The 24,250-nt window shown below is 45.5% G+C and overlaps 1 protein-coding gene across 2 annotated transcripts in view; it reads left to right on the top strand.

Moving 5' to 3' along the window:
* SLC22A4 (solute carrier family 22 member 4) overlaps positions 1-24,250 on the top strand; it is a 49,626-nt gene that overhangs the window by 9,212 nt on the left and 16,164 nt on the right. The window contains exons 2-5 of one of the 2 annotated variants that reach the window (XM_024247759.3): positions 8,170-8,273; positions 9,617-9,771; positions 18,218-18,389; positions 23,318-23,444. In XM_024247759.3, coding sequence (XP_024103527.1) covers positions 8,170-8,273; positions 9,617-9,771; positions 18,218-18,389; positions 23,318-23,444 — 558 coding nt within the window. The remainder of the gene's footprint in view (positions 1-8,169; positions 8,274-9,616; positions 9,772-18,217; positions 18,390-23,317; positions 23,445-24,250) is intronic. The other variant, XM_024247760.3, reaches the window with a different exon arrangement.

Below are 24,250 nucleotides of genomic sequence, written 5' to 3' on the forward strand. Positions count from 1 at the left end.
CTGTATTCTCTTAGCTCCAAACCACAGAAGCTAAAATCCTCGTGAGTGCAACCAGGGGGTCATAGGTTCTCATCCTCTACCCACCGCCTATTCATATAGTAGAGACTCTACTCCAGGTGCCACAAGTTGAGAATATTAGAGCCTTGATTGCCCTTATCCCAGCTCATTCATACGGCAGAGGTTCCACACCAAGCTCCCACTTCCACTCAGTGTCTGACTCATAAAGTAGGGGTGTCATTCTGAGGTAAATGGGCCACTTTCCCTGCCTACCTCTCTACAACAGGAGTTCAGATATTTTGCCCAGGGGGAAGAGATGATCCAAAAGAACAGAGTTCTAAAGCTGTCCCCACAGGAACGAACTTTATTTGAAATAGAGTGTATGAAAGGACAGCCTAAGATTGCTCTCAAGAACAATGGAGAATTTAGTGGTAAGCAACTAAAAGGATTCTGGTGACTCCATTAGAGCAACAAATGAACCCATAATGCAGCTAGTTTACCAGGAAAAAACAGAAAACAAACAAACAAACAAAACAAGAAAGAGACAGCTAAGAGCAGCCCTTCTGGAGTCAAAACAAACCTTATAGATTTGCCTCAAAAACTACCACTGCAAAGGGGCTTGACGTCAATTGGATTAGACTGTGGGACAATATATGCCCCCAGGGCATTATTGAAATGAGTAAGGCAACTGGCTAGCAATTAGTGAGGCTAACAGCTGGGTGAGATACCAGCAGAGACAGACAGCTTAATAGAAAGATCAGGCTGGCGTGGTGGCTCATGCCTGTAATCCTAGCACTTTGGGAGGCCAAGGCGGGTGGATCACCTGAGGCCGGGAGTTCGAGACCAGCCTGGCTAATGTGGGGAAACCCCATCTCTACTAAAAATACAAAAATTAGCTGGGCGTGGTGGCAGATCCCTGTAATCCCAGCTACTCAGGAGGCCAAGGCAGGAGAATTGCTGGAATCCAGGAGGCGGAGGTTGCAGTGAGCCGAGATCATGCCACTGTACTCCAGCTTGGGCAACAGAGTGAGACTTCATCTCAGAAAAAAAGAAGAAGAAGAAAGATCAGGGAAATGGGGGTAGAAGAATGTGACAGTACCTAATTTCTACAATATATTATCTAAAATGTCCAGTTTTTAACAAAAAATTACGAGATATGCAGAGAAACAGAAAAATATGACCTATACATTGGGGGAAAATGTGGGCAACAGTAACTGCCCGAGAGGGCCCACATGTCAAATTTTAACAGACTTTAAAGCAGCCATTATAAATATGTTCAAAGAATGAAAGGAAGTCATGCTTTTGAAAGTATGATGACAATATTGCATCAAATAGAGAATAGCAATAAAGAGAGAAAAATTACATTTATATTTTTAAAAGCTGAGCCAGACATGATGGCATGTGCCTATAGTCCCAGTTACTCAGGAGGCTAAAGTAGGAGGATTGCTTAAGCCCAGGAGTTCAACCCCAGCCTGGGCAACAGAAAGAGACCTTGTCTCTTAAACAAACAAACAAACAAACAAAACAACTAAATAGAAATTCTGGAGTAAAAATATACAATAATTGAAATTTAAAAGTAATTCAAGGGCCTTAACAGAAGATTTGAACAGGCAAAAGAAAGAATCAGCAAACTTGAAGACAGAGGATTGGAAATTATGCAATCCAAAGAACAGAAGGAAAAAGGGAATAAAGAAAATGTATAGAGTCTTAGAGAAACGGGGAACACCATTAAACATAGCAATATATGCATAATGGAAATACTAGCAGAGGAGAGAGAGAGAAAAGGGCAGAAAAAATGCTCAAAGAAATAATGACTGAAAACTTCCCAAAGTTGGTGGAAAACATTAATCTACACATTTCAGAAGCTCGACAAACTCCAAATAGAATAATCACAAAGAGATCCACACCCTAATACATCATGGTAAAACTGCTTAAACAAAAAAAAAGACAAAAACGAAGGGAAAATTTTGAAAGCAGCAAATATATGACTAGGTACATACAAGAGAACTCCAATAAGATCAACGTTTGACTTCTCATCAGAAACCATAAAGGACAGAAGGCAGTGGAGTGGCATATTCTAAGTGCTGAAGGAAAAAGAAACTGTCAACCAGGAATCATGCATCCAACAAAACTGTCTTTCAAAAATGAGATAAAGAAATTCAAAAATACACAAAACTTGAGAGGATTGTTTCTAGCAGTGATGTCTTACAAGAAATATTAAAGGAGGCACTTCAGAAATAAATTGAACCAAAAATTTGCGAAATGTATACTTTAAAAACTATAAAATGTCATTGAAAGAAATTCCAGAAGCCCTTAAAAAGTGGAAAAGCTTCCCATGTTCTGTTCATGGAGCAGAAGACTTGTTAGTATGGCAGTGCTCTCCAAATTGATCAATAGATTCAATGCAAAAGATGTTCAACATTAGTTATTAGAGAAATGCAATCAAAACCACAATGAGATACCTCTTTACACCCACTACGATGACTAAAATTAAAGACACACAATAACACATACTGGTAGGAATGTGGAGAAATTGAAACCCTCATTCATTGCTGTTGGGATTGTAAAATGGTGTAGCCACTTTGGAAAGCAGATTAGGAGTTCTGCAAAAGGTTAAGTATATACTTACCATATGACCCAACAATTTCACTACTATGTATATGACCCAAGAATTTCGGCTGGTCTTGAACTCCTGACCTCAGGTGACCCACCCGCCTCAGCCTCCCAAAGTGCTGGGATTACAGGTGTGACCCACTGCACCCAGCCCAAACCATGGAATATTATTAAACCATAAAAAGTATTGAAGTGCTGATACACTGCACAATGACATGGATGAACTTAGAAAAGGAGCTAAGTATAAGAAGCCAGTCACAAAAGACTATATATTGTATGATTCCATTTATATGAAATGTCCAGAATAGGCAAATTCATAGAGACAGGAAGTAGATTAGTGGTTTCCAGGGGCTAGAGGAAGTAGAGAATGAGGAGTGACTGCTAACAGGTACGGGTTTTCTTTCAAGGGTGATGAAAATTCTAAAATCAGATCATTGCTGATGGTTGCACAAGTCTGTGAATATACTAAAAATGACTGAATTGTGTACTTTAAAAGAGTAAATGTTATGGTATATAAATTATATCTCAATAAAGTTGTTACAAAAAAGTAATTAACTAGCCAGGTTTGTTTTTGTTTTTGTTTTGTTTTTTCAGATGGTCAAGGAATTCCCAGCTTTAAGTCACAATCAAGTGACAAAGATAGAACTGGGGTGGATGTATAGTCCATTATTAACTACTACTTCTTACTTTTCTCTAGAATAAAGGATAACTATGAGAGGATACTATAGAAATCAATCTTTTATTCTTAAAAGGACCATTGCTAATTTTTCACTCACAGTCATCTCTGGGATTGAATTCCATTTATCAAATCCCTTTTATAAGAGCTTTTCTAGCTTTTAGTAATGGGCTGGAATAATTTTTGTTTCTTAGAATTTCTTTCTCTTAGTCAGATTTAAGTGTAACCTGCTTTGCTTATTCATCCATGTGTTCTAAGTCATGATTTTGCTCAGGACAAATGCTCTACTAGTATGAGCCTGGTAGAAAGGGAACTACCATTTAATGAGGCCTGTAATGTGTCAGATGCTCCACTGACATTTCCCATCCAATGCACACAACAAACCCCGGGGCAGGTATTATTGTCATCTTTTTGAAGGTGAAGAAGCAGGCTAATAGAGGCGAATGGATTGCCCAACATCACACAGTCCAAAGTTGCAGACCCCGAGAAAGCCTGTGTTCTTTGCTGAACACCAGGCTACCTTCCAGCATTCTCAGTTCCGTGCAGGTCAGACGGGGTTCACTTATCTTTATGGTCCTTTATGGCTCTGGTAAAAACTAAAACTGCCAGACTTTGGCTACTTGGAGAGTTAGTTCAAGGCTGAGGGTGATTTTCCAAGTGCAATGTGTGATACTCCTCAGCCCAAGAACCACATTTTCCAGGCTGATTTTCTATGACTCCTAATTAATTGTTCAACATTCATTCAACAATTTGCTAAGCACTCACTGTGTGCCTAGCACTGTGCAAACACTAGTCATCTAAAATATGATTATACGGATTATTCAGGCTTTAGAACTGTCCTTCTGCTGGAGGATCGTGAGGAGGGGATGCCTCTTTCCTCTCTAGCCAAAGAGCAAGGGTGAAGTGACCCAGAACAGGGCCCACCCCACCCAGGGCTGCTGGCCTCATGCATGCACATGTGCACATCTGTCCTGTAAAGTATGCTTGACCTTGAGCTTTGTGAGGGCAGGGACCGTGTCTTTCTTGTGCCCCACACAGAGACTGGCCTGGAGCAGGTAGGTACTCAATGTCAGTTGAATCAGTGATTAAGCAATTTTTTTTTTTTTTTTTTTTTTTTTTTTTTTTTTACCAATTCACTAGGAGAACTTGGGCTGGTTGCTTTATTGCTGTGTGCTTTCATTTCCTCATTTGTAAAACGAGGATAAAAAGAGCACCCATCTCACATGGCAACCCTGAGATCCCCTGAGATAATACATGGCACTCAGTGAGCACTCCACACACTGTTACTGCCTTTCCCATTACTCCCTTTACTATAGGGAAGCATGGGAGGCGGCACATCCTTCTATGCCAAGAGTGACCTCCCATCCCCTATTACCTTGTCACCTGGATTTTTGTTTCTTAAATTAGAGCTGAAGGCCATGTGGCCCAGCTAAATGGAGCTCACTCTGCTCTGTTGTGAGAACCTTGGTCTGGGACCCTGCTGATGGGACAGACATAGTAACCCCGGGAGGCCCCATCAGAGGGGCAGGGAGAGGGGAGGTAAGCTGTGTTTCAGAAATGTTAGGGTTTGACTTGAAAGCACAGCCCCAAAGCAATGCCAGCCAGCTCCTCACCAGGACATCCGCCATTAGCCTCTGAGCTGGTCATGTGTATGTATGTGTGTGTGCATGTATGTGCAGACATGTGCAGGGACCCACAGGGACAGGTCTGTCCCATCAAGGAAAACACTGTCTCCTACTGGGCCCGCCATGTCACTGTTAACCACAGTGAGGTTTTGTGGCCCTGACTAGTGGAGACCCAAGACATATCCCTCAAACCTGAAGGGCCCAGGGGCAGGCACGGCCTGGTTTCCTAAGAAAAGTCCTTTCTAAAGGGCCCCTCTTAGGACTGGCAGCTGATTTACTGGACTCTAGCCCTTCACTCCAGGTAGAACTTCGTCTGCCAATCCTGTGTCCTAATACCAGGTCCCTCACAGCTTTCCAAAAAGACACTTTTGGCACCATAACTCCCCAAAGGAGAGCCCAGCCCTAGAGTCAACCATGGGTAGCCATGCAGTCTAGCTGCCTTCACCTGCTGGTTGTAAGCAGGGTCTCCAAAGGCAGATAGCACCCCTCACGGGCTTGGGGCAAATGGCCACTGCGTGTGCATTGCTCTTCCTGTGCTGCATGATGCTGACAGGGCTTCTTGGGCCCCTCTTCAGGGAGGGAATGGGACCGAAAGCCATCGATGCAGAGCCTACAGGAAGGAGAATGGTGGGAGCTGGCCCTCACCTCACCCCCCTTCCCAGTGTCCCCATTCAGAACTCCTGCATCTGCTTCATTTCCTGGAGACCAGGTTTGACCCCCTACCAGGGCCAGCTTCATGGGCATGCAACTGTGCAGTCACACAGAGTGCCACACTTGGTTTCAATGCTTTGCCACTGCTGTATTGAAATTCTTAATAATTTTTGACCAAGGAGTTCTGCATTTTCAGTTTGCCCTGGACCTTGCAAATTAAGTAGCCAGTTCCCAGTCCTACCCTTTGCTCATGCAATGCCTGGCTCCACATCTAACAGCCTTCCTTTCCTTTCTATCTCTAAATCCTATGTATCCTGCCCTAAGGCAAAGTCCAGACAGAAAAATATTTGACAGACTACAAAGGAGAGCACATTATATTTGAAAGAGCTTTTCTGCTCAACTACAGATGGAATGACGATAGTTGGCATGTTAACGCCTCTACCAATCTTGAGTTCTTCTTGGCTCTGTCTAAGGCTAAAGGCTGTGATGGAGGCCTTCTACTCCTAGTCCTGGGTAATTGTCTCCTGGTATCACATTCCTTGAAGAAGTGTAGGGCATCATATTTAATAAGCTCATTTTGTCCTGCCTTAGGGAATATAGGTCCAAAGCAGGACACTGGTACAAGATTGGGTTCTGAGGCCCAAGTAGGTATCTATCATGCTCATTTACTTGCTATGACTTCAGACAAATCCCATTCTCACAGTCTCAGTTTAATCTTCTACAAAATGGGTCACACCACATCATGAGGCTTTGGGGCCTCAATTGCTCATCTCTCTAAGTTAGAAGCAGATTCCAAGCTTTTATCTGAAGCTTTGGACAGTTATTTTTGGAGGTAGATGGCCATGAATGCAGGCACACGTCCTGTTTACCACTTCCGGTCTATGGACTGGCAGAACACATTAATTTGGCCATACAGTTTTAGAGGATTCATTTCCTTTGTCCTGAAGCCCATGCAGGAGCCCCAGGTGAGGCAGTGCTACTCTGGGTACAGTCTGAGATTTATCCTTGGATTGTGCCTGAGCAGCAGAGCACTGAGTTCCTGGCCCGAGTTGTTTTTCTTCTGCAGAGCTGTGTTGGGCGTTGCCTGTGGCCAGCATTGTGAGCACTGTGGCAGGCGGCCTCATGAATCTTGCTATTGTCTCTAGGACAGGGCTATTCTCGAGGACATTATCCTCAGCATAACAGAGTGGCTCCTTTGTGGAAGAAGTACATAGGAGACACTTCTTTCGGATCTCAGTATTCAGAACAACTGTGCTTCTGCGAATAAGCAGACTACTTCGGATACTGTAACCCTTCTGAGAGCTGAGCTGCTGGGATATGCAGAGCCAGTTTTGGAGCCCCATCTGGCAAGCAGGCAGGCCCATGGACAGGATAGTCTAGGGTCAGTCTTACCCCAGGCTTGGTCTTTGCAGCTTCCCTCCTCTTTATTTTCCATTTGCCCCAATTCCCTTAGCTTTTTGTTTTACATTTTTCTCTTGTATGTGTCTTTATAAACACCTCTGTCTGCTGCAGAATGAGGTGTGATATAAATACGTGAGTTTGTGCTTAAATCCACCACACTTTCAAGGGAGTTGTGAGGATTCAGAAGGAATTGTTTGGCGAATGCAGTAAAAGCAGCCCCACCCAAGATAGAGCTAGGGCTGAGTGAGAGATAGGGGTCTTTCCTCCAGACCGGATCATCTCACCACAGACAGCAGCCCCCAAAACCCAAGCCCAAAGTGCTCATTGGCATCTGTTTATTTATTTATTTGTTTTTAATAAATGAAAGGTCACTAAACACACTTTGAAATTTTTGTCACCTCCCTTGAGATGTTGTTTAATTGACTTAAGTCAAACTGAAACTGGCTGAAACTCATTTTGTAGATGCACTGGCAGGGACTTGTTAGGGCAGCAGCATCCCACAGGCCCTAGGGAATGGGAGGGACCACACTTCTGGAAAGACTGGATGGGAAGGAGGGTGTAGAGATGTAGGAGGGGAGCTAGGGAGCCCTGGAGAGGAGTAAGTAGGCCCCAGAATGATGGGGCCCTGAATCAGGCCACAAGCTTGGCCTAGGCGTGAGTGGACCAGGGACCACATGATTTTTCAGAGGGGCCTGCTCAGAAAATAAAGTCACAGAGCTCCTGGAACCACTTGCACTTTTCAACAAGGGAAAAGAAATTTTACCCCTGGACCAAGTGGCCATGCCCTCTGCCCTGCCCTTTGGGATTTTCAAACACCTCCCCTCTGCACCAGGCTGGCTTCTGAAGATGCAGTGCCACCTTTACTTTGGACTGCCTCACAGCTGAGGGGTCACCAGTCACAGCCATGGCCTCGGCTCACTTCTTGCTATGTGTAATGCGAGCAGAGTAGGAGCATCACCCTCCCTTTCCAAAGAGGATCCTGAGTTTCAGGGAGGGCAGTGACCTGCCCCAGGTTACTTGCCCCAGTCCCGGCACAGGCCAGTCAAACCCAGGGCTGCAAGGCCTATGCCCTTTGTACAAAGGCAATATCCTGGCACAGGGGAGGAGACTCTGCCCACCAGCCTTGCTAATATTCCCTCGGAGCTGGGCTGGGGTTGAGGTCTGCCTCGGGGTTGGGCTCACGCTTCATGCTGTCTTCCTTGGCAGTGGAATCTGGTGTGTGAGGACAACTGGAAGGTGCCCCTCACCACCTCCCTGTTCTTCGTAGGCGTGCTTCTCGGCTCCTTCGTGTCCGGGCAGCTGTCAGACAGGTAAGGACATGGGAGGGGAGGAAGGTGGGATGGTGCCCCTTGTCAATCACTGCCTATCTTGGGGCTGGACTGAATTCAGGGTATTTCTACCCAGAGAAAGGGAGGACCCTCAGGCCACTGATTCAGTGATAGGAGGAGCCCTGATGTCTCCTATTCACCCTGCCCTCAGTCCCCTTCACCTGGACACACTTTTGTTCCATTCTGCCAGCCTCATGCTCCCAGGGCTTTGGCCAGTGGTGGGGAGGGGCCACTGACCCCACTGGAAAGTGGGGTCCTCATACCACAGACTCCTTGACAAAACATGACGTTGCCATCACTACTGCCCTCCCTGCTCCACCACCACCTCGGGTAGGGGTGGATGGCACAGGATCTGTCTGCAAACAGCCAGCAGCCAGACAGTGAGCCCCAACTGTGCACACACTGGTGCTGTGGCTTGGACCCTGGGCTGGGCACTGGGGCCACAGAGCTGATGCTGGCTCTGGGCCTCATAGAGCTTACAGGCCTGAGGAGGCAGCATCACAGCACCGGGAAACAGTATTCCACAGGCCCCTGTATGTGCTGGGTGACAAGTGCAGGAAGGTGGGGGTGCTAAATGGCAGTGCTTGGGAAAGCTTCCCAGCCCAAGCCAACAGCCAGAGACCTGAGTTTGGAAAATGGGGCAGGAAAGGCTGTTCTGCTCACATCTGTGCTCCATTCTATCCACTGGTCACTACCAGAATGCGAAGGTAACACTTAAACCAACTTCAGTATCACCAACAGACATTGCTGAAAGCTACACCTTCCCACAGAGCAGTGGTTTGTAATTTTGGTTGCATACTACTCATTTGGGAAACTTTCCAAAATCTTAATACCCAAACTGTATCCCAAAATCTTGGGAGGTGGGGTGCTGGCATCAGTATTTTTTCCAAGCTCTCCAGGTGATTCCAAGTGCAGCCAAGGTTAAAAACCACTTGCAGAGTGACTCTTAGTTCTGGATTTACAGAATTTTCATGTTGCTGATTCAAGAAATATCTGCAATCTGTGCTGTACCCACTTTCCGGAAATGTGCTGGTAGCATCTATCTGTGGCTCCTTCTAAAGAGCATATTTCCACGTGGTCCTTGCACATGCTGCTCCGTGCTTTTGAGACATGGCGTCTCCACAGGAAGCTGAGAATCTCAAAAGCTATCTCCTGAGCAGACGGATGCCTGAGACCTCACCAAGGAGGAAGATGGGAGGATGTGACAGGGAAAAAAGTCTGCCAGAGCCCTGAAAAAACACGAAGTCTGCATTGATGCCTGACTCAGGGCTTGCAACCTTGGCAACCTACACAACTCATGTTTTGTGTTACACTGCATTCTCTAGGTTTGGCAGGAAGAACGTTCTCTTCGCAACCATGGCTGTACAGACTGGCTTCAGCTTCCTGCAGATTTTCTCCATCAGCTGGGAGATGTTCACTGTGTTATTTGTCATCGTGGGCATGGGCCAGATCTCCAACTATGTGGTAGCCTTCATACTAGGTAGGAATGGCTTCTGGGACATGGGGTACTTCCCTCTAACTCTCTGAAAGGCCCAGAAAGAGGAAATCATCGGGCCATTGGGCTGTGCTTCCAAAGCCTTTGGATATATGTGTGTTGGGAGGGAGCTGTAGCCACAGCTCTTGGAGCAAGTCAGGGGCAGGGCAGGCACTCACAGGGAGCCACCTCTGTGCTGAGCCCTGAAATATGGTGGAGAAGGAGAGCAGGAGCCATTAAGAACCAGCTGCACAACAGCTGAGACACATTCTCAGGAGCACAGGGCTTAAGAGAGGCACAGAGGAGGACAGTTTAGGGGAAGGGCAGCCTGAGGATGTCTTTGATCTGAGTTGTGTAGGCTTGAGACTTCTTCCTGGTTGCCTGTGAAGAGACTTAGGGCAGTCACTGTGCCCAGTACACAGGTGGGGAGGCTCATGCCAGACAGGGGGAGTTCAGTGCCAGCCCGCCATCACTGGGCCTATCTGGCCTCACCCTGAGTCAGAGCCCACCCCAGAGCCTATCAGCTAAGCACAGGACAAGCCTCCCTGCACTGATAGTAGCCCCATCTCCTGTCAGGCAGCATGAGGAAGACTCATCAGCTACAAGGTCATGAGGAGGTCCCTGGGGCCCTCAGCAGCTTTTCCTGGGAGGGAGTTAGGTGAGCTCCAGGCAAGTTGATGAGGGTCATCCACAGGAATGAGAGAGTGTGTTCTCTGAGCCCAGCAAATGGGCAAATGAGAGAAGCAGAGGTGAGGGGTATCCCTGGGACAGTAGACACCAGTTCCCATCATCTCTAGGGTGATAATATATTCTAGGTGGCTCAATACCATCCCAATTTGTCCCTATTGTCACAGTGTCCTTATTAATAATACTCCTTTAATAGAAGTCTAATGATTCTTCTTGCTTCGAAAGTCCGAATCTGGTTAGGTGACTCTGATTGCTTTATAAGAGTCTGAAGGACTCGTTGGCTTTGGAGATGCTGCACTGTCTTAATTGATGATGTGTACACCTTCTGTCAAGTTGCCAGGATGGAAATATTCCAACTCTACTCCTTTAATTATTTGCGAAGAGCCCCGTGCCATGGGCTCAGCCTCAGTGTCTGCAGAGGGGAGGAGGGAGGAGAGAAGGTAGGAAGAACATGCTGGAGCCACATGGTCCCAGCAGATAGCACACTCTTCAGCAGGCCCCAGCGGGAGGAGGCTGCTCCCCTTCCTGCAGGGGGAAGGAGCGGGGCAAGATTTTCTTGAAGATCATTTGTGTAGAGGACACAGGGAGCTTCAGGCCAGTGTTGTTGGAAACTGGAGGTTGGAGGATCTTAGGATAGAAATTGCAATCTCCTAGTCCCCAGTGGCTCCAAGAACACAAGGCAAAGCCTATTGTCTTCATGTTCAAAGTCCTCAGAATCCATCTTCCGTGTGATGATCCTCCCTAAGCCTGAAAAACCCAACATGTGGCTCTGCTTGGGCCAGACACATACCAAAAGCCAAACAGGCCTCCACAAAACGGAGGACTCTGACCAGCAGGCCCATATCCCAGGAGGACCTGAAGGGCCATGTGGAACAGAAGGGCAGAGAGTCACGGTGAAGCCAGAGAAGCTCTCTCCGTGGGAATGGGAACAAGGTGGGACTTGTGCCAGTTGGTGGCATCCCTGGTTCTATAGAATGGGCAGCATTGAGATCTGCCTTTTCAGTGGCACAGGGTGATTCTAGGGTCTCCAAGCCTCCCCTATGTGAGTGGGTGAGGCAGGGAGAGCATACCCCAGGCTTCCTATAAGAAAGGGCTGCCCCCCTGGCTCTGACACTATCATCTACTCTCCTCCCAGCTCCCATGCAGCGTGTGGTCCCACATGCAGGGTGAAGAAGGGTAAGAGGGCCAAGGGGAAAGTAAGGCCACAGAAGATCAGTCAAGCCAGCAGTCAGTAGGTAAGACCCTGGGTGCAGCAGCCTTGCTATCAGCCGGGATCCAGGCCTCTCAGGGCTTACTATCAGCCTGGGGCCAGGCCTGTTATAGGGTGCTCTGGGAGCCTCTCCGTGGTAGTTTACTCCATTGTGCTCTGCAGGAGATTACTGGCTTTTGTGTCCTGGTATGAGACTCGTTGTGTTAGGTTCTCAGGTCTGAAAGTTTAAGTGTCCCTGAAAACCAGCTTGCTCTGGAATGGCTGGACGCCCCATTCAGCACCTGGGGTTGGGGGACACAGTACAAAGGCAAGGTGGCTGCTAGCTTCCCTACAGTGCAGCAGCGCTCTCTGGTGTTTCTGGGATAAAATAGCCGAATTCCAGGTTGTATTTGACTAAAATAAACCAAAGGGTGTGGTCTGGGCTGAGGAGTTTGGTAGGCGCCTTTGCTTCCACCCTCTGGCCCTAAGGAAGGGTTGGCAAAGCTCTGCATGATAATTTCACATTAACTTGGGAAGCCAAATTACTCCCACTGTCAAAGCAGTGCAGAAATGAGTCTTTGTTTTGTGCTGCTTTTTAAAAATGATCAAGGCTGCCACAGTCATAGCAGACTAGAAAAGAGAAAGAAAGAACAGTGCTACCCAACACAGCATAAAGCAGACATGCCTGGAAGTGATGGTGTTGCCGGAATGATGCTGGTTTAGGAGGAAATGACCACTCGGGACCAAGGACACTAACCCTACCCAAGTTCCAGCTCCCCTGACAATCTCCTACTGTTGCCCAGAAATAATGCCCTCCACCTGTCAACAGCCTTCTGGGTAGAATGCCATCAGTATCCTCTCTGATCCCCCATAAGTAGCTGCTTAAACACAAAAAGTGTTTTTGTGTTTAAAAACACAAAAAAACTCTTGACTGATTCATTAATTCAGTGTTTTTCAGTACTTCTAACATCAGCCTCCCATGTGACATTTCTTTGGGCATGCTGAACCATTTAAAGCTTTGTTTCCTCTGATGTCTAGAGGTTCCTCCTTTTGATAGGTGTGTAAGTGATGGCATCTTCCTTTACAACTCTGGCTACCAGGAAGCTCAGGCAAATTTGAAATTTAACTACATCAATGATGCAGCTTTTACCAGCCACATATATATATATATATATATATATATATTTTTTTTTTTTTTTTTTACTGTTTTTAAGTTGAAAAGTTGAAATATAATTTTGTCTTCGCCTGTTTGGGATGCCATAACAAAATCCTGTAGGCTGGGTGGTTTAAACAACCAAAATTTATTTTCCACAGTTGTGGAGGGTAGAAGTCCAAGATCAAAGTGCCAGCAGGGTTGGTGTCTGGTGAGGGTTCTCCCGTTGGGTTGCAGATGGCTGCCTTCTCCCTAAGTCCTCACATGGTCTTTCCTCTGCGCAAGTGCTCAGAAAGAGGGAAAGCAAGAAAGAGAGAGCGAGCCATAGAGAGCTCACTCTCTGGTGTCTCTTCTTGTAAGGACACTAATCCTATACCCTATCAGTTCAGGGGATCAATGTATGAATAATAGAGGGACACAAACATTCAGTCCATGACAGATTTGCATACCATGATATTCACAATTTTAAAGTGTATAATTCCGTGGTTTTTAGTATATTCACAAAGTTGTACAGCCATCAACACTATCTAACTCCTCATCACCCTGAAAAGAAACCCTATATGAATTAGCAGTCATTTCCCTCTTCCCTTCGCCCCGGCAACCACTAATTTACTTTCTGCCTTTAATGGATTTCCCTATTCCGCACATTTGATATGAACAGAATCATGTATCATGTGGCCTTTGTGACTGACTTCACTTGTTTTCAAGGTTGATCCATGTTGTAAAATGAATTAGTATTCCACTAGATGAAGACAACACATTTCAGTTATCCATTCATCAGTCATTGAACATCTGGGTGTTTCTACTTTGGGGCTGTTATGAATAATGCTATGAACATTGGAGAATAAGTATTTTTGTGGATATATGTTTTTAATTCTCTTGGGTATAAGGTAGGACCTCTGCTGGGTCCTATGGTGATTCTATATTTAACCTTTTGAGGAACTGCCAAACTGTTTTCAAAATAGTCAGCTGCATATTTTTGTTCTTTTCACCAAGACACAACTTTTTACTTTTCTTTATATCTTACTTTAATGTTACCATTATTTTATTGTATTTAAATTTGAAGTTGCCTCAAAATCTCAAAGGGATGAGCTGGCATATAAATACGTAAACATGATGCAGAAATTTGCTGGCATACCTTATTTGCATTGCACCATGAGAGGGAAGAACTGGGGGGACCCAGGGAAGAGCAAGAACTTACTCCTGTCTGTTCACAAGGAGCTCACTGCCTGGTTGTGCCTCTGCAGTCACTGTGGACATGGGGACATGGGTCAAGGGAGTGGGGCACAGATTCCTGGGTATACACAGAGATAGGAAATGTTACTTTTGACTGGAGTGATCGGTGCAGAGAGAAGGGAAGCCCTGAGCAGGGGAACATCTGTTAAGCCCTGAAGAGGAGTTCTGCTGTCTTCCACTGGGCCTTTTTGGATCAAAGGCATTGTACTTTCCATCATTCCCCTGACATGTAGCACATGTCAACTGCTTGATCAGGATAAAGAATAACTATTACTGAGCACCTGCCACATGCCAGACACCCTCCTAGGCACTTTACATACATGATCTCAGTCTTCATAATAATATCTCCATGAAGGAGGGCTTATCACCGTCACTCTAGTAGCAACTCAGCCTCAAGGAACCCAGGTTCTCCCCGTGCCAGATGGAGGACACTCCTAGCCCATGGTTCCTGGGTCTCACCTCATATCCTGGCAGCTGCACTACAGTCTCGTTTCTTGAGCTGGGGTCTACTGAGAGCCTATGTTAGTCATTTATGAAGGTGCATGTCCTGCCTCTGTGTGGAATGGGCCCAGCGGTTCCTGGGGCAGGTACTGCTCTACATGGAAGGCAGCCTGGCCCTCTCTGAGTCACTCCTTCTTGGAGAGAGTGCTCAGATTCAGATGGGTGTGACAGGTGGTGGGCAATACTCCTAGGGCTATGCTGGCCCTCATCCTAGCCAGGTCATGTCCTTTTGGCTTAGATGTCAAAGTTTCACTCCCAGGAGAAACTCAGAGGCCCAGCCAGACCAAGACCAACCAGGCTTTGCCCTAGAAGCAAAGCAGGCAGAAGAGGCAGATAGAGCATAGGGGACCAAGACAGGGATCCCCAGTCAGCACAGCAGGAGTCACCACTGTCATCTGTTTCACTGCCACATGAAAAGCTCATGGCAGCTGCAGGCCATAAAAGATCTGTGTAATCAGGCTTCTCTCCTAGCATTACTCAGAGGGGGCTGGCTGGCTTCCAGTGACAAGCCAAGGAAGGGAAAATGCAAATCCACTTCTGAAAGGGGGATAAGGTGGGTGGATCACCTGAGGTCAGGAGTTCAAGACCAGCCTGGCCAACATGGCAAAACCCCGTCTCTACTAAAAATACAAAAATTAGCTGGGCATGGTGGCAAGCGCCTGTAGTCCCAGCTACTTGGGAGGCTGAGGCAGGAAAATCGCTTGAACCCAGGAGGCAGAGGTTACAGTGAGCTGAGATTGCACCACTGCACTCTGGCCTAGGCAACAAAGCACAAGTCTGTCTCAAAAAAAAAAAAAAAAAGAAAAGAAAAAGAAAACTGTAAAAATGATAGCAGGATATGGCCTCACCCATCTCCCCTCATGTCTCTACTGGAATCTCAGTTGAAGAACTGCTTTATAAGGCCAAGTCATGCCCCCAGTAATTTTTTTCTCGGAAGGTAGACCAGTATCCATAGAGCAAATAAGGCTTAAATCCTGGTGCACCACTTATTATGTGCATGAATTTAGGCAATTGGCTTTAACTCTGAAGTCTCAGCTAATTATGTGTAAAGTAGGAGGAATATTAGTTTTTGTTTTAGTTTTTGTTTTTGTTTGAGATGGATTTCGCTCTTGTTGCCCAGTCTGGAGTGCAGTGGCATGATCTCGGCTCACTGCAACCTCTGCCTCCTGGGTTCAAGCAATTATCCTGTCTCAGCCTTCCGAGTAGCTGGGATTACAGGTGCATGCCACCATGCCTGGCTAATTTTTGTATTCTCAGTAGAGACGGGTTTCATCATATTGGTCAGGCTGGTCTCAAACTCCTGACCTCAGGTGATCTGCCTGCCTCGGCCTCCCAAGTGCTGGAATTACAGGCATAAGCCACCGTGCCTGGCCTGGAATATTAGTTTTTATATAACTGGTGTGAAGGGTCAAAGAGATAATATATGTAAACACTTAGCCTGGAACCTGTCTCAAAGTACCTACTCAAAAAAATGCTAGCTGTGAAGACGGTGATGCTGTTTAAGGAAGGGTGACTGCCTAAAAGAGAGCAGAAAGTAGGGCTAAAAAGGAATTATTTCGATTTGTACCATCCATGCTGTCCGCAGGAAGGCAAAGAGAGAGACCTACAAAGTCTCTGTCCCCAACATGCACTCTGCAAAGTTATATAACTGTTCTGGTCTGAGACCCACGCTTAGAGAGGGAGATTATCCGGGAACCCAGTGTGTAACTTCTCTTTTCTTAGCAAGGTCATGAAGGTAGGAGAAAGCTCCTCTGGCCTCACAATTCTACAAGATTCTCACTTGATCCTGCGCACTTTCTCTTTTCCAGAATCAAACCCTCTGCTGCTGAATCTCTGCTTAGGAATAAAGCACCTTCTATTTATTTCCACATCATAATCACAGCCAAAGGGTTTAGAAACCAGTGCATAGCAGGAAGGTCATTAATGAGGTCAGAAAAGACCTGGAAATCATACTCATGATCCTCAAAGAAGTCAGGCCCTATCCTTGGAAATGGGTTTATAGGCTGAGCAATGCTCTGGGTGGTTAGGGCAATTGTCTCCAACATGGGATGCAGGAGGCACAAAGTGCTGGCTGTTTCTATCAGTCTGGGTTTTTAAGTGGCCTCTCGAGAGGGACCCACTGAGGCAGATCTCTCAGTTATGAACAGTGAAGGTGAATGAGTGGGGTGGGATGGGAACAGGTAGGCGGTAAAATGAGAAACCAGCCAACATAGTAATTTTGCTACGTCTCTGGAATTAGCTCTTAATCCCTTAGCCTGTGCCTAGAGCAAATAAACATGACTGAGAAAATCTCTCTTAAAAGGCAAGCATGAATGACCTTTGAATTGTCTGTTTTGTATCTTCCGGGCCACTTCTCTGTAGCGTGGGCAGATCCCCAACAAAAGGCAGAGCCGTTGCCATTGGTCAAATGGCGGAGGCCCCAGGTGTAGAGAACCAAGGGCAGACTCTGTGGAAAGGGCCCGGAGCACCGTGACAAGAGAAGGAGCTTTGTTCTTGGACTCCCATCTGATGCCGAGTGATCCACTGTGGCACTGAGCAGAGCAGAGGCCGATAATCGCCTGCATGTCCTTTCCCAAAAAGCAGTGCCCGCACCAAGCAGTCATGGGCCTTTCTGCTGTTCAGGGAAAGCACTGTGGAGTTCAATGGGTGTGTGGCCAGGTCTAGGGCTGCTGCTTGCAGGGGCAGCAGAACAGCGCCTGCTTTTCTTTCCTTGGTCCAAATGGACTGTGTCTGCCTGGGCTGATCTCTGGGCACAGCATGGCTGCAGGGAGTTCAGTCCTGAGTGCTGCAGGCCTGTCTGTGCACCTCCAGAGCCAGCTCACTCCAACGGATTTCTCAGGGTTCAGGCATGGGTAAGTGTGCCCTGAGGTCTTGGAAATGGTGAACTCTCCACTGCTTCCTGATGGGCCAATGTCTGTTTATTTACAGTTCAGAACTGTTGGAAAGGCTACACACACCGTGACCCCACATGGCCCCTCAGAAGAGCCACTGCTTTTCTCCTGAAATGCTCTCTCTGCTTCTCATGTTGGGACTCTTATTTTGGAAATGTGGCATTCTCAGAAGGGATTAGCTCTTGGAGCTGGGCATGATATTTTTATGACATGGAATGGCCTTAAAATAAGTTGGCCAGGTGCAGTGGCTCATGCCTGTAATCCCAACATTTTGGGAGGCCAAGGCAGGTGGATCACTTGAGGTCAGGAGTTCAAGACCAGCCTGGCCAACATAGTGAAACTCTGTCTCTACTAAAAATACAAAAATTAGCCAGGCATGGTGGTGTACGCCTGTAGTCCTAGCTATTCAGAAGGCTGAAGTGGGAAGGTCACTTGAGCTCGGGAGGTGGAGGTTGCAGTGAGCTGAGATCACGCCACTGCACTGCAGCCCGGGCAACAGAGGGAGACTTTATCTCAAAAATAATAATAATAATAATAATAAATTAATTAAAAATAAATAAATAAATCTATGGCTCCATTAAAATCTCATAGAAATTCAACCCTTCTATAAGTTGCCAAGTCTTGGATCACGTCCCACCTTCCTGTACCCTGACCATGCCTGCTCTGGGCCATGAGGCAAATGCCTTTCCCCTTTTCTAAGTGGTGATAGTTTGAACTCTAACTGCCACATAATGATATAAAAAGCAAATATTAAAGTGAGTTAATATGCTAATACTCCTCCCTTGTTTTGAACAGGAACAGAAATTCTTGGCAAGTCAGTTCGTATTATATTCTCTACATTAGGAGTGTGCACATTTTTTGCAGTTGGCTATATGCTGCTGCCACTGTTTGCTTACTTCATCAGAGACTGGCGGATGCTGCTGCTGGCGCTGACGGTGCCGGGAGTGCTGTGTGTCCCGCTGTGGTGGTGAGTGTGACTCGTCCCCAGACAGGCCCTCTGCTGCGGGTCAGCACACCTGGAACACACCTGGAGCCTGGTGCTGACCTAGCCTGGGCTTGCATGACCTCCACAGAACTCGCGGAGGCCAGCTTCCAAGCCGGGAGAGTTTTTGCCTCAATGTGGGTGGGCCTGTGTGCTGGAGTTTGAGTCTCCATTGTCCTAAAAAGCACATTCTCAGGATTCCAATCTCTTCCTTGACACCAGCCACTCTTGTCTGTTGCTACTTGTTATTTGTGGAGCTGGTGGTGTTGGATTTTGTTGTTTTTAACTCTGCCCCCTGCTCTTTCATCACTTTTCTCTCTCTAGAAAAATTTCACTCTATCCAACTAATGTAATTCTTCAAGCTTCCCTGTCATATAACGATTAGAATCTATGAAAGGGAAGCCTATTTGTTAGCACTATGATAGTGTGCCTATTTATCTGCTATATCTTGAAGAGTGAGAAAATTACTTTTTATTTAATAAATTGTTAGAGAAATGTTCTCTTCTCTCCTCCCACAACCTCCCAACTCAGTTTTAACACAACAGTTATAGGAATAACAAAGTTTGAAGATTCTGGGCTCAGTCTTACCCAATATGACTATCTGGGGGATTTCAGGTGAAAGAATAAATTAAAAATCATGGAACAAGGTGTCAGACATAGCCTCTTTTTGGAGATTTCCTGTTTCTTTGCTTTTTCATATTTAAGCAAGAGAAAAGGGGATTTCTTCCATTGGTGGGTCTGGTTCTATCTCTCTCTCATTCTCTTTCTCTCTCATTAATTCTTCTTGGTTTGATTTCATTATATCAAAGTCAAATCTTCCAGCACTGACTGGTTTCACCGAACTGCATAACTTCTACCTGCTTACACATAACACAAGCTTCTTTGACCATTTTTTGGAATTCACAATTTAGACTAGACCTCATGGTTGCCCTGTCCTTTGGACACCTCCTGACTGGGAAGCTGTCTAGGCCTTTATCTTACTGCAGCTGTTAGGCAGTCATAGAGGTTGACAGGCAGGCCACCTGTCTGACTAGACAGCACAGGTCAGGTGGGCTCACTCTAAGCCCCTGTATTCTCATGACCTGTAAGAGTGCTGTGATTTACCAGTGTGAATTATTGGCATGTGGCATGAAGTGTGCAGGGGGAGTTGACAGTTTGTTAAAGGTTAGGTATTATTCTGATTTGCAACATTGCTCTGGAACCCTGTCTGAGGACCAGGAAACCCGGCCTGAGGAGCAGTGAATAAGGGCTGGCCATTATCTACATAGCTGTGCCTCCAAGGAAAGCATCCCAGATTTACAAGAGCAGAGCAATTTTCTGAATGAGAGTAATTATCATCATCATCATCTGTCCTTCTCTCCACAACTCCCTTGCTAGCTGAATTTATTGGAAAAGATGTTAGTGACTAAGGTTCTCTCAAGACACAAGACAAGATTATTCAAAGGTTCTTTTCTGCCTCTTCAGCTGAATGATTTTAATAAACTATGTTCTCTGGCTCTAGTTGTCATTTTGACCTAAGAGACCAGTACTTTCAAAATGTTATAATTAGCCAGGTATAGTGGTTCACACCTGTAATTCCGGCACTTTGGGAGGCCAAGGTGGGAGGATCACTTTAGCCCAGCAGTTCGAAACCAGCCTGGGCAACATGGCAAAACCCTGTCTGTACTAAAAATAAAAAATTAGCTGGGTGCAGTGGTGAGCGCCTGTAGTCCCAGCTACTTAGGAGGCGGAGGTGGGAGGGTCCCTTGAGCCCGGGAGTTCGAGATTACAGTGAGCTATATGATCATGCCACTGCACTCCAGCCTGCATAGAATGAGATGCTGTCTCAAAAAAAAAGTTATAATCAATCTTATTAATGTATGATTCTATCAGAGAGAAAGACAGAGAGAGAGAGAGAATAGCAATATAAAGCCTCTGATGGGCTGTACAGAGATTAGCAGGGATGAGATCTTTGCCTCAGGACCATATGTCACAGCGAGGAATGAACAGCTCTGATCCATTAGCCCTCCAGAGTCAGCCTCCAGAGTTTCCAGCAGAGAAGGTCCATCCCACAGGGAGCCTGCTCACTCTGCCCTAAGGAGAGCTTTCTTCTGTTCCCCAGGAGCAGGTCCATGAATGCTCCTGGCTGTGGGCATACTGTACCAGGGACAGGACTTGCCCCAGACAGAGGCCAGCCTGGGACCAGCACTGACAAGCTGAGTGCTCTCCCTGAATGTTTACCAGTGGTCTTACCATTTTCCTATAAAAGAAAATAGCTTTCTTCTGAACATCCCATCCTTGCAGGTGGGGCTTCCCAAAGGGATGCTCATCAGTCTAGTGGTTGGGGTATGGAGGGATGCTTAGAGCTGACATAGACCCTGCTGCCTGCTCAGTATGAGACAAGCTCTCCAGCAACACCTCACTCCTGTTTAGTCTGAATTAAATCTACAGTGTGCAACCTCATTTGGCACTCCATTGACTTTTGAAATGATCAGCTAGTTTTGAGATTATGTGCACCAAAAAAAAAAAAATCAAAGCAATTCAAAACTAGAGATACCAGTGGCCCTGAGTAAAGTGGGTTAGAAATGGGAGGTAAACCTACATAGAGGCACTGCTGGTGGTTTGGGGGACTTTTTATGTCCCAAGTTTCCTTTAAAAGGCTTGGCAGTAAGTGGCCACAGGTGTGAATGGAGTATGTGTATAGGGGGTGGGGATGGGGTAGGGAAGCAGGCCATAGGTGCAACGTGAGGAAAGCTATGCAATTTCTAGCTGATTAAACATTAAGAATCTGAGGCCAGTGGTCTGTAGAAAAAAAGGTAGGATATTTCTAAGCATAATCTGGTTGGAGAAAGATACTGGCCCAAAGTAGAAGCATCCATCCATGAGGTATATTGTGGCTGTGTAGTACGATCTCTAATTCTGCACTAATATAGTAGCCACCAGCCACATGCAGCTATTTAAGTTAAAATTAATTAAAAGTAAATTAAATTAAATTTTCATTTCTTCAATCACACTAGCTCAATAGCTACATGTGGTTAGTGCGTGCTGTCTTAGCACAGATATGGAACATTTCAGAAGTTTCTATTAGACAGCACAGTTCTAATTACTGAAAGTCAGTAACCTAACATTATTGTAGTTCCTATAGGGACCAACTAAAGGCATATTCTGAAAAATGCAAACTAGGCTCATTTTTCAACTCATGTGCTAGTAAGCTGGAGAGGGGACCTGCTGGTTGGTCATTTGTTTTGCTCTGAGCTAATTCCCAGTGTGGATTTGGGGCCAATTAACTATAGAGGACTCTGTGTCTGCTACTTATAATTTGTTTTCTAGGCTAAGTAAGCACAGATGCTCTTCGACTTATAATGGGGTTACATCCCAATAAGCCCATTGTAAATTGAAAATATTCTAGGTCAATACACCCAACCTACTGAGGTAGGAGGCCAGACACAACTCCAGAGGCAGGGCTTGGACACTGGACCAAATTGAGGACCAGCTAAAACAGAGCCAGGGCAGAAGACGCTTTCCATAAGACACGCCCACCCGTGTGCCATGTCAGTTTACTGTTGCCATGACAACACTCAGGCTTTATTGCCCCTTTCCATGGCAATGACCCAATGACCCAAAAATTACTACCCTTTCCCTAGAAATTTCTGCATAAACTGACCTTTCATCTACATGTAATTAAAAGTAGTTATAAATATGAGTGCAAAACTGTCCTGAGCTGCTACTCTCTGCCTGTGGGGCAGCCCTGCTCTGCAGGAGCAGTCACGGAGCTGTAACATTGCCTCTTCAATAAAGCTGTTTTCTTCCACCTCCAGTTTGCCCTTGAATTCTTTCCTGGGCAAAGCCAAGAACCCTCATGGGCTAAACCCCACTCTGGAGCTTGCCTGCCCTGCATCCCTACCAAATATCATAGCTCAGCCTGACCTACCTTAAACATGCTCAGAACACTTACATTAGCCTACAATTGGGCAAAATTTTCTAACACAAGACCTATTTTATAATTAAGTGTTGAATATTTCATGTAATTTATTAAATACTGCACTGAAAGTGAACAACAGAATGGCTGTATGTATGAGTACTCAAAGTAAGGTTTCTACTCAATGCATATCATTTTTCTCCTATAGTAGAAAAATCATAAGTCGAACCGTCATAAGTTAGGGACCATCTGTACTGACAATAGGTAAGGAAAATGAGAGCTGAGAGGAGGATGGCTAAAAGATTTTGAGAAATAAAAATTTAGAAAGAATAGAAGTCCTATTTTTTGCAACTGTGTTTGAGCATCAGCTATAAATGGGAATAGACTATGTAATTTAAAACAATAAGCTTTTAGACATTAATAAAAAGACAAAACATTGGGGCTCATCTCCCAAAAACTGGTTTGGGCACTCGCTGATCTGGGAATCTGTTGAAAGCCATGGGGACCCCACACAGGCGGGTGTCAGTGCCCTCACTTTCTCTTTTGACTAAAGGAAAAAATCAAGAACACAGGTGCCCTGGCCATCCTTTTCCCAATAAACTGTGAACATCACCAGCTGGGACAGCAGCAATTCTCCTTAGGATGGACCCACTGCAAAGACAGTCTCTTCTCTAGGGGAACTTATAGTCTAGTAGCTATGTTTCTTTTATGAGCCACACTACCTATAAGTTTTCGATGAACTTCTCCAGAGTCCTGGCTCAAACATGTCCATAGTTAATGTCACCCCTTATGGTCTGGTCCTGGTCCCAAGCACAACTGATGATCGGTCTTATAATTTGATCAGAAGTTTGAAACTTGAAGGTGCTTTTATTTATTCCTATGCTCCAATAGAAATCTTATGTGGACTCCCTTTAAAAAGACAAACTAGAATTTTACAAAATTAAAACTATTTGGGGGAAACTCAGATTTAATAGTATCCAACCCTGCTGTTGTGAAAAATTATTAAATATTATAGGTTCATTCCTGAATCTCCCCGATGGCTGATATCCCAGAGAAGATTTAGAGAGGCTGAAGATATCATTCAAAAAGCTGCAAAAATGAACAACATAGCTGTACCAGCAGTGATATTTGATTCTGTGGAGGTAAGCATTTGCAGATGTTTCCTCTTGAGATCAGCTATGCATTCTTGATTTTATGGAATTTAACTTAATTCAATATTTGTTAAGTGCCCACTATGTACCAGGCATTGCACTAGGCCTTAGGAACACAATCATGATTAAATTCTAAGATAAAATCCACCTTAAAGGGCTGTTTATAAGAATTAAATGCAATAATATATGTAAACTGCTTAGCAAATAGCAAGCGTTCATTAAATATTAGTTCCCTTTATTTTGCAAGTTTATCATGAACTTTCTATTGGCATTGCTCCAAACCACTGACACAGCTATGTACTGATGATTTTTAAGTGTCCAGATTAAGTGGAAAAATATGTTTCAGGGCTAGTCCACCCTGGGTTCTCCATGTACCCTGAATCTTACCACAGACTGCTGAGGAAGCTATGCAAGTCTTTAGTCTTGCTCTGTGTCACGTCTAGAACCTTAAGGCCTGAAAGCACAGGCTTGAGGATTCACCCTTGAAAGCTGGTGGCCACAAGGAAAAGCTGATATTCTGTGGAAGCAGCCACACCTCCTGACAGTTCGTGAGGATGTGCAGTGTGCCATGCCCTGTGCTGGCTCCTAGAGGAAATAAGAAAAATAAGACATGGCCCCAATTCTAAAGGAACATAGAATGTAACTAAGATGGGCAAGAGGATTAGATAAAAAGATAAAGAATGGCATAAGGGAGGAAATGGTAAGCATCTAAGGAGAGACACTGTATGCTAGCAATACAGAGAAAGAGAGCAGGGTGGCCCACAGCTGGAGGCAGGTCCAAGCCAGGGAGGACAGCA

The sequence above is a fragment of the Pongo abelii genome, chromosome 4 (assembly GCF_028885655.2).
Source record: "Pongo abelii isolate AG06213 chromosome 4, NHGRI_mPonAbe1-v2.0_pri, whole genome shotgun sequence".
In the NCBI taxonomy this organism is placed as follows: Eukaryota; Metazoa; Chordata; class Mammalia; order Primates; family Hominidae; genus Pongo; species Pongo abelii.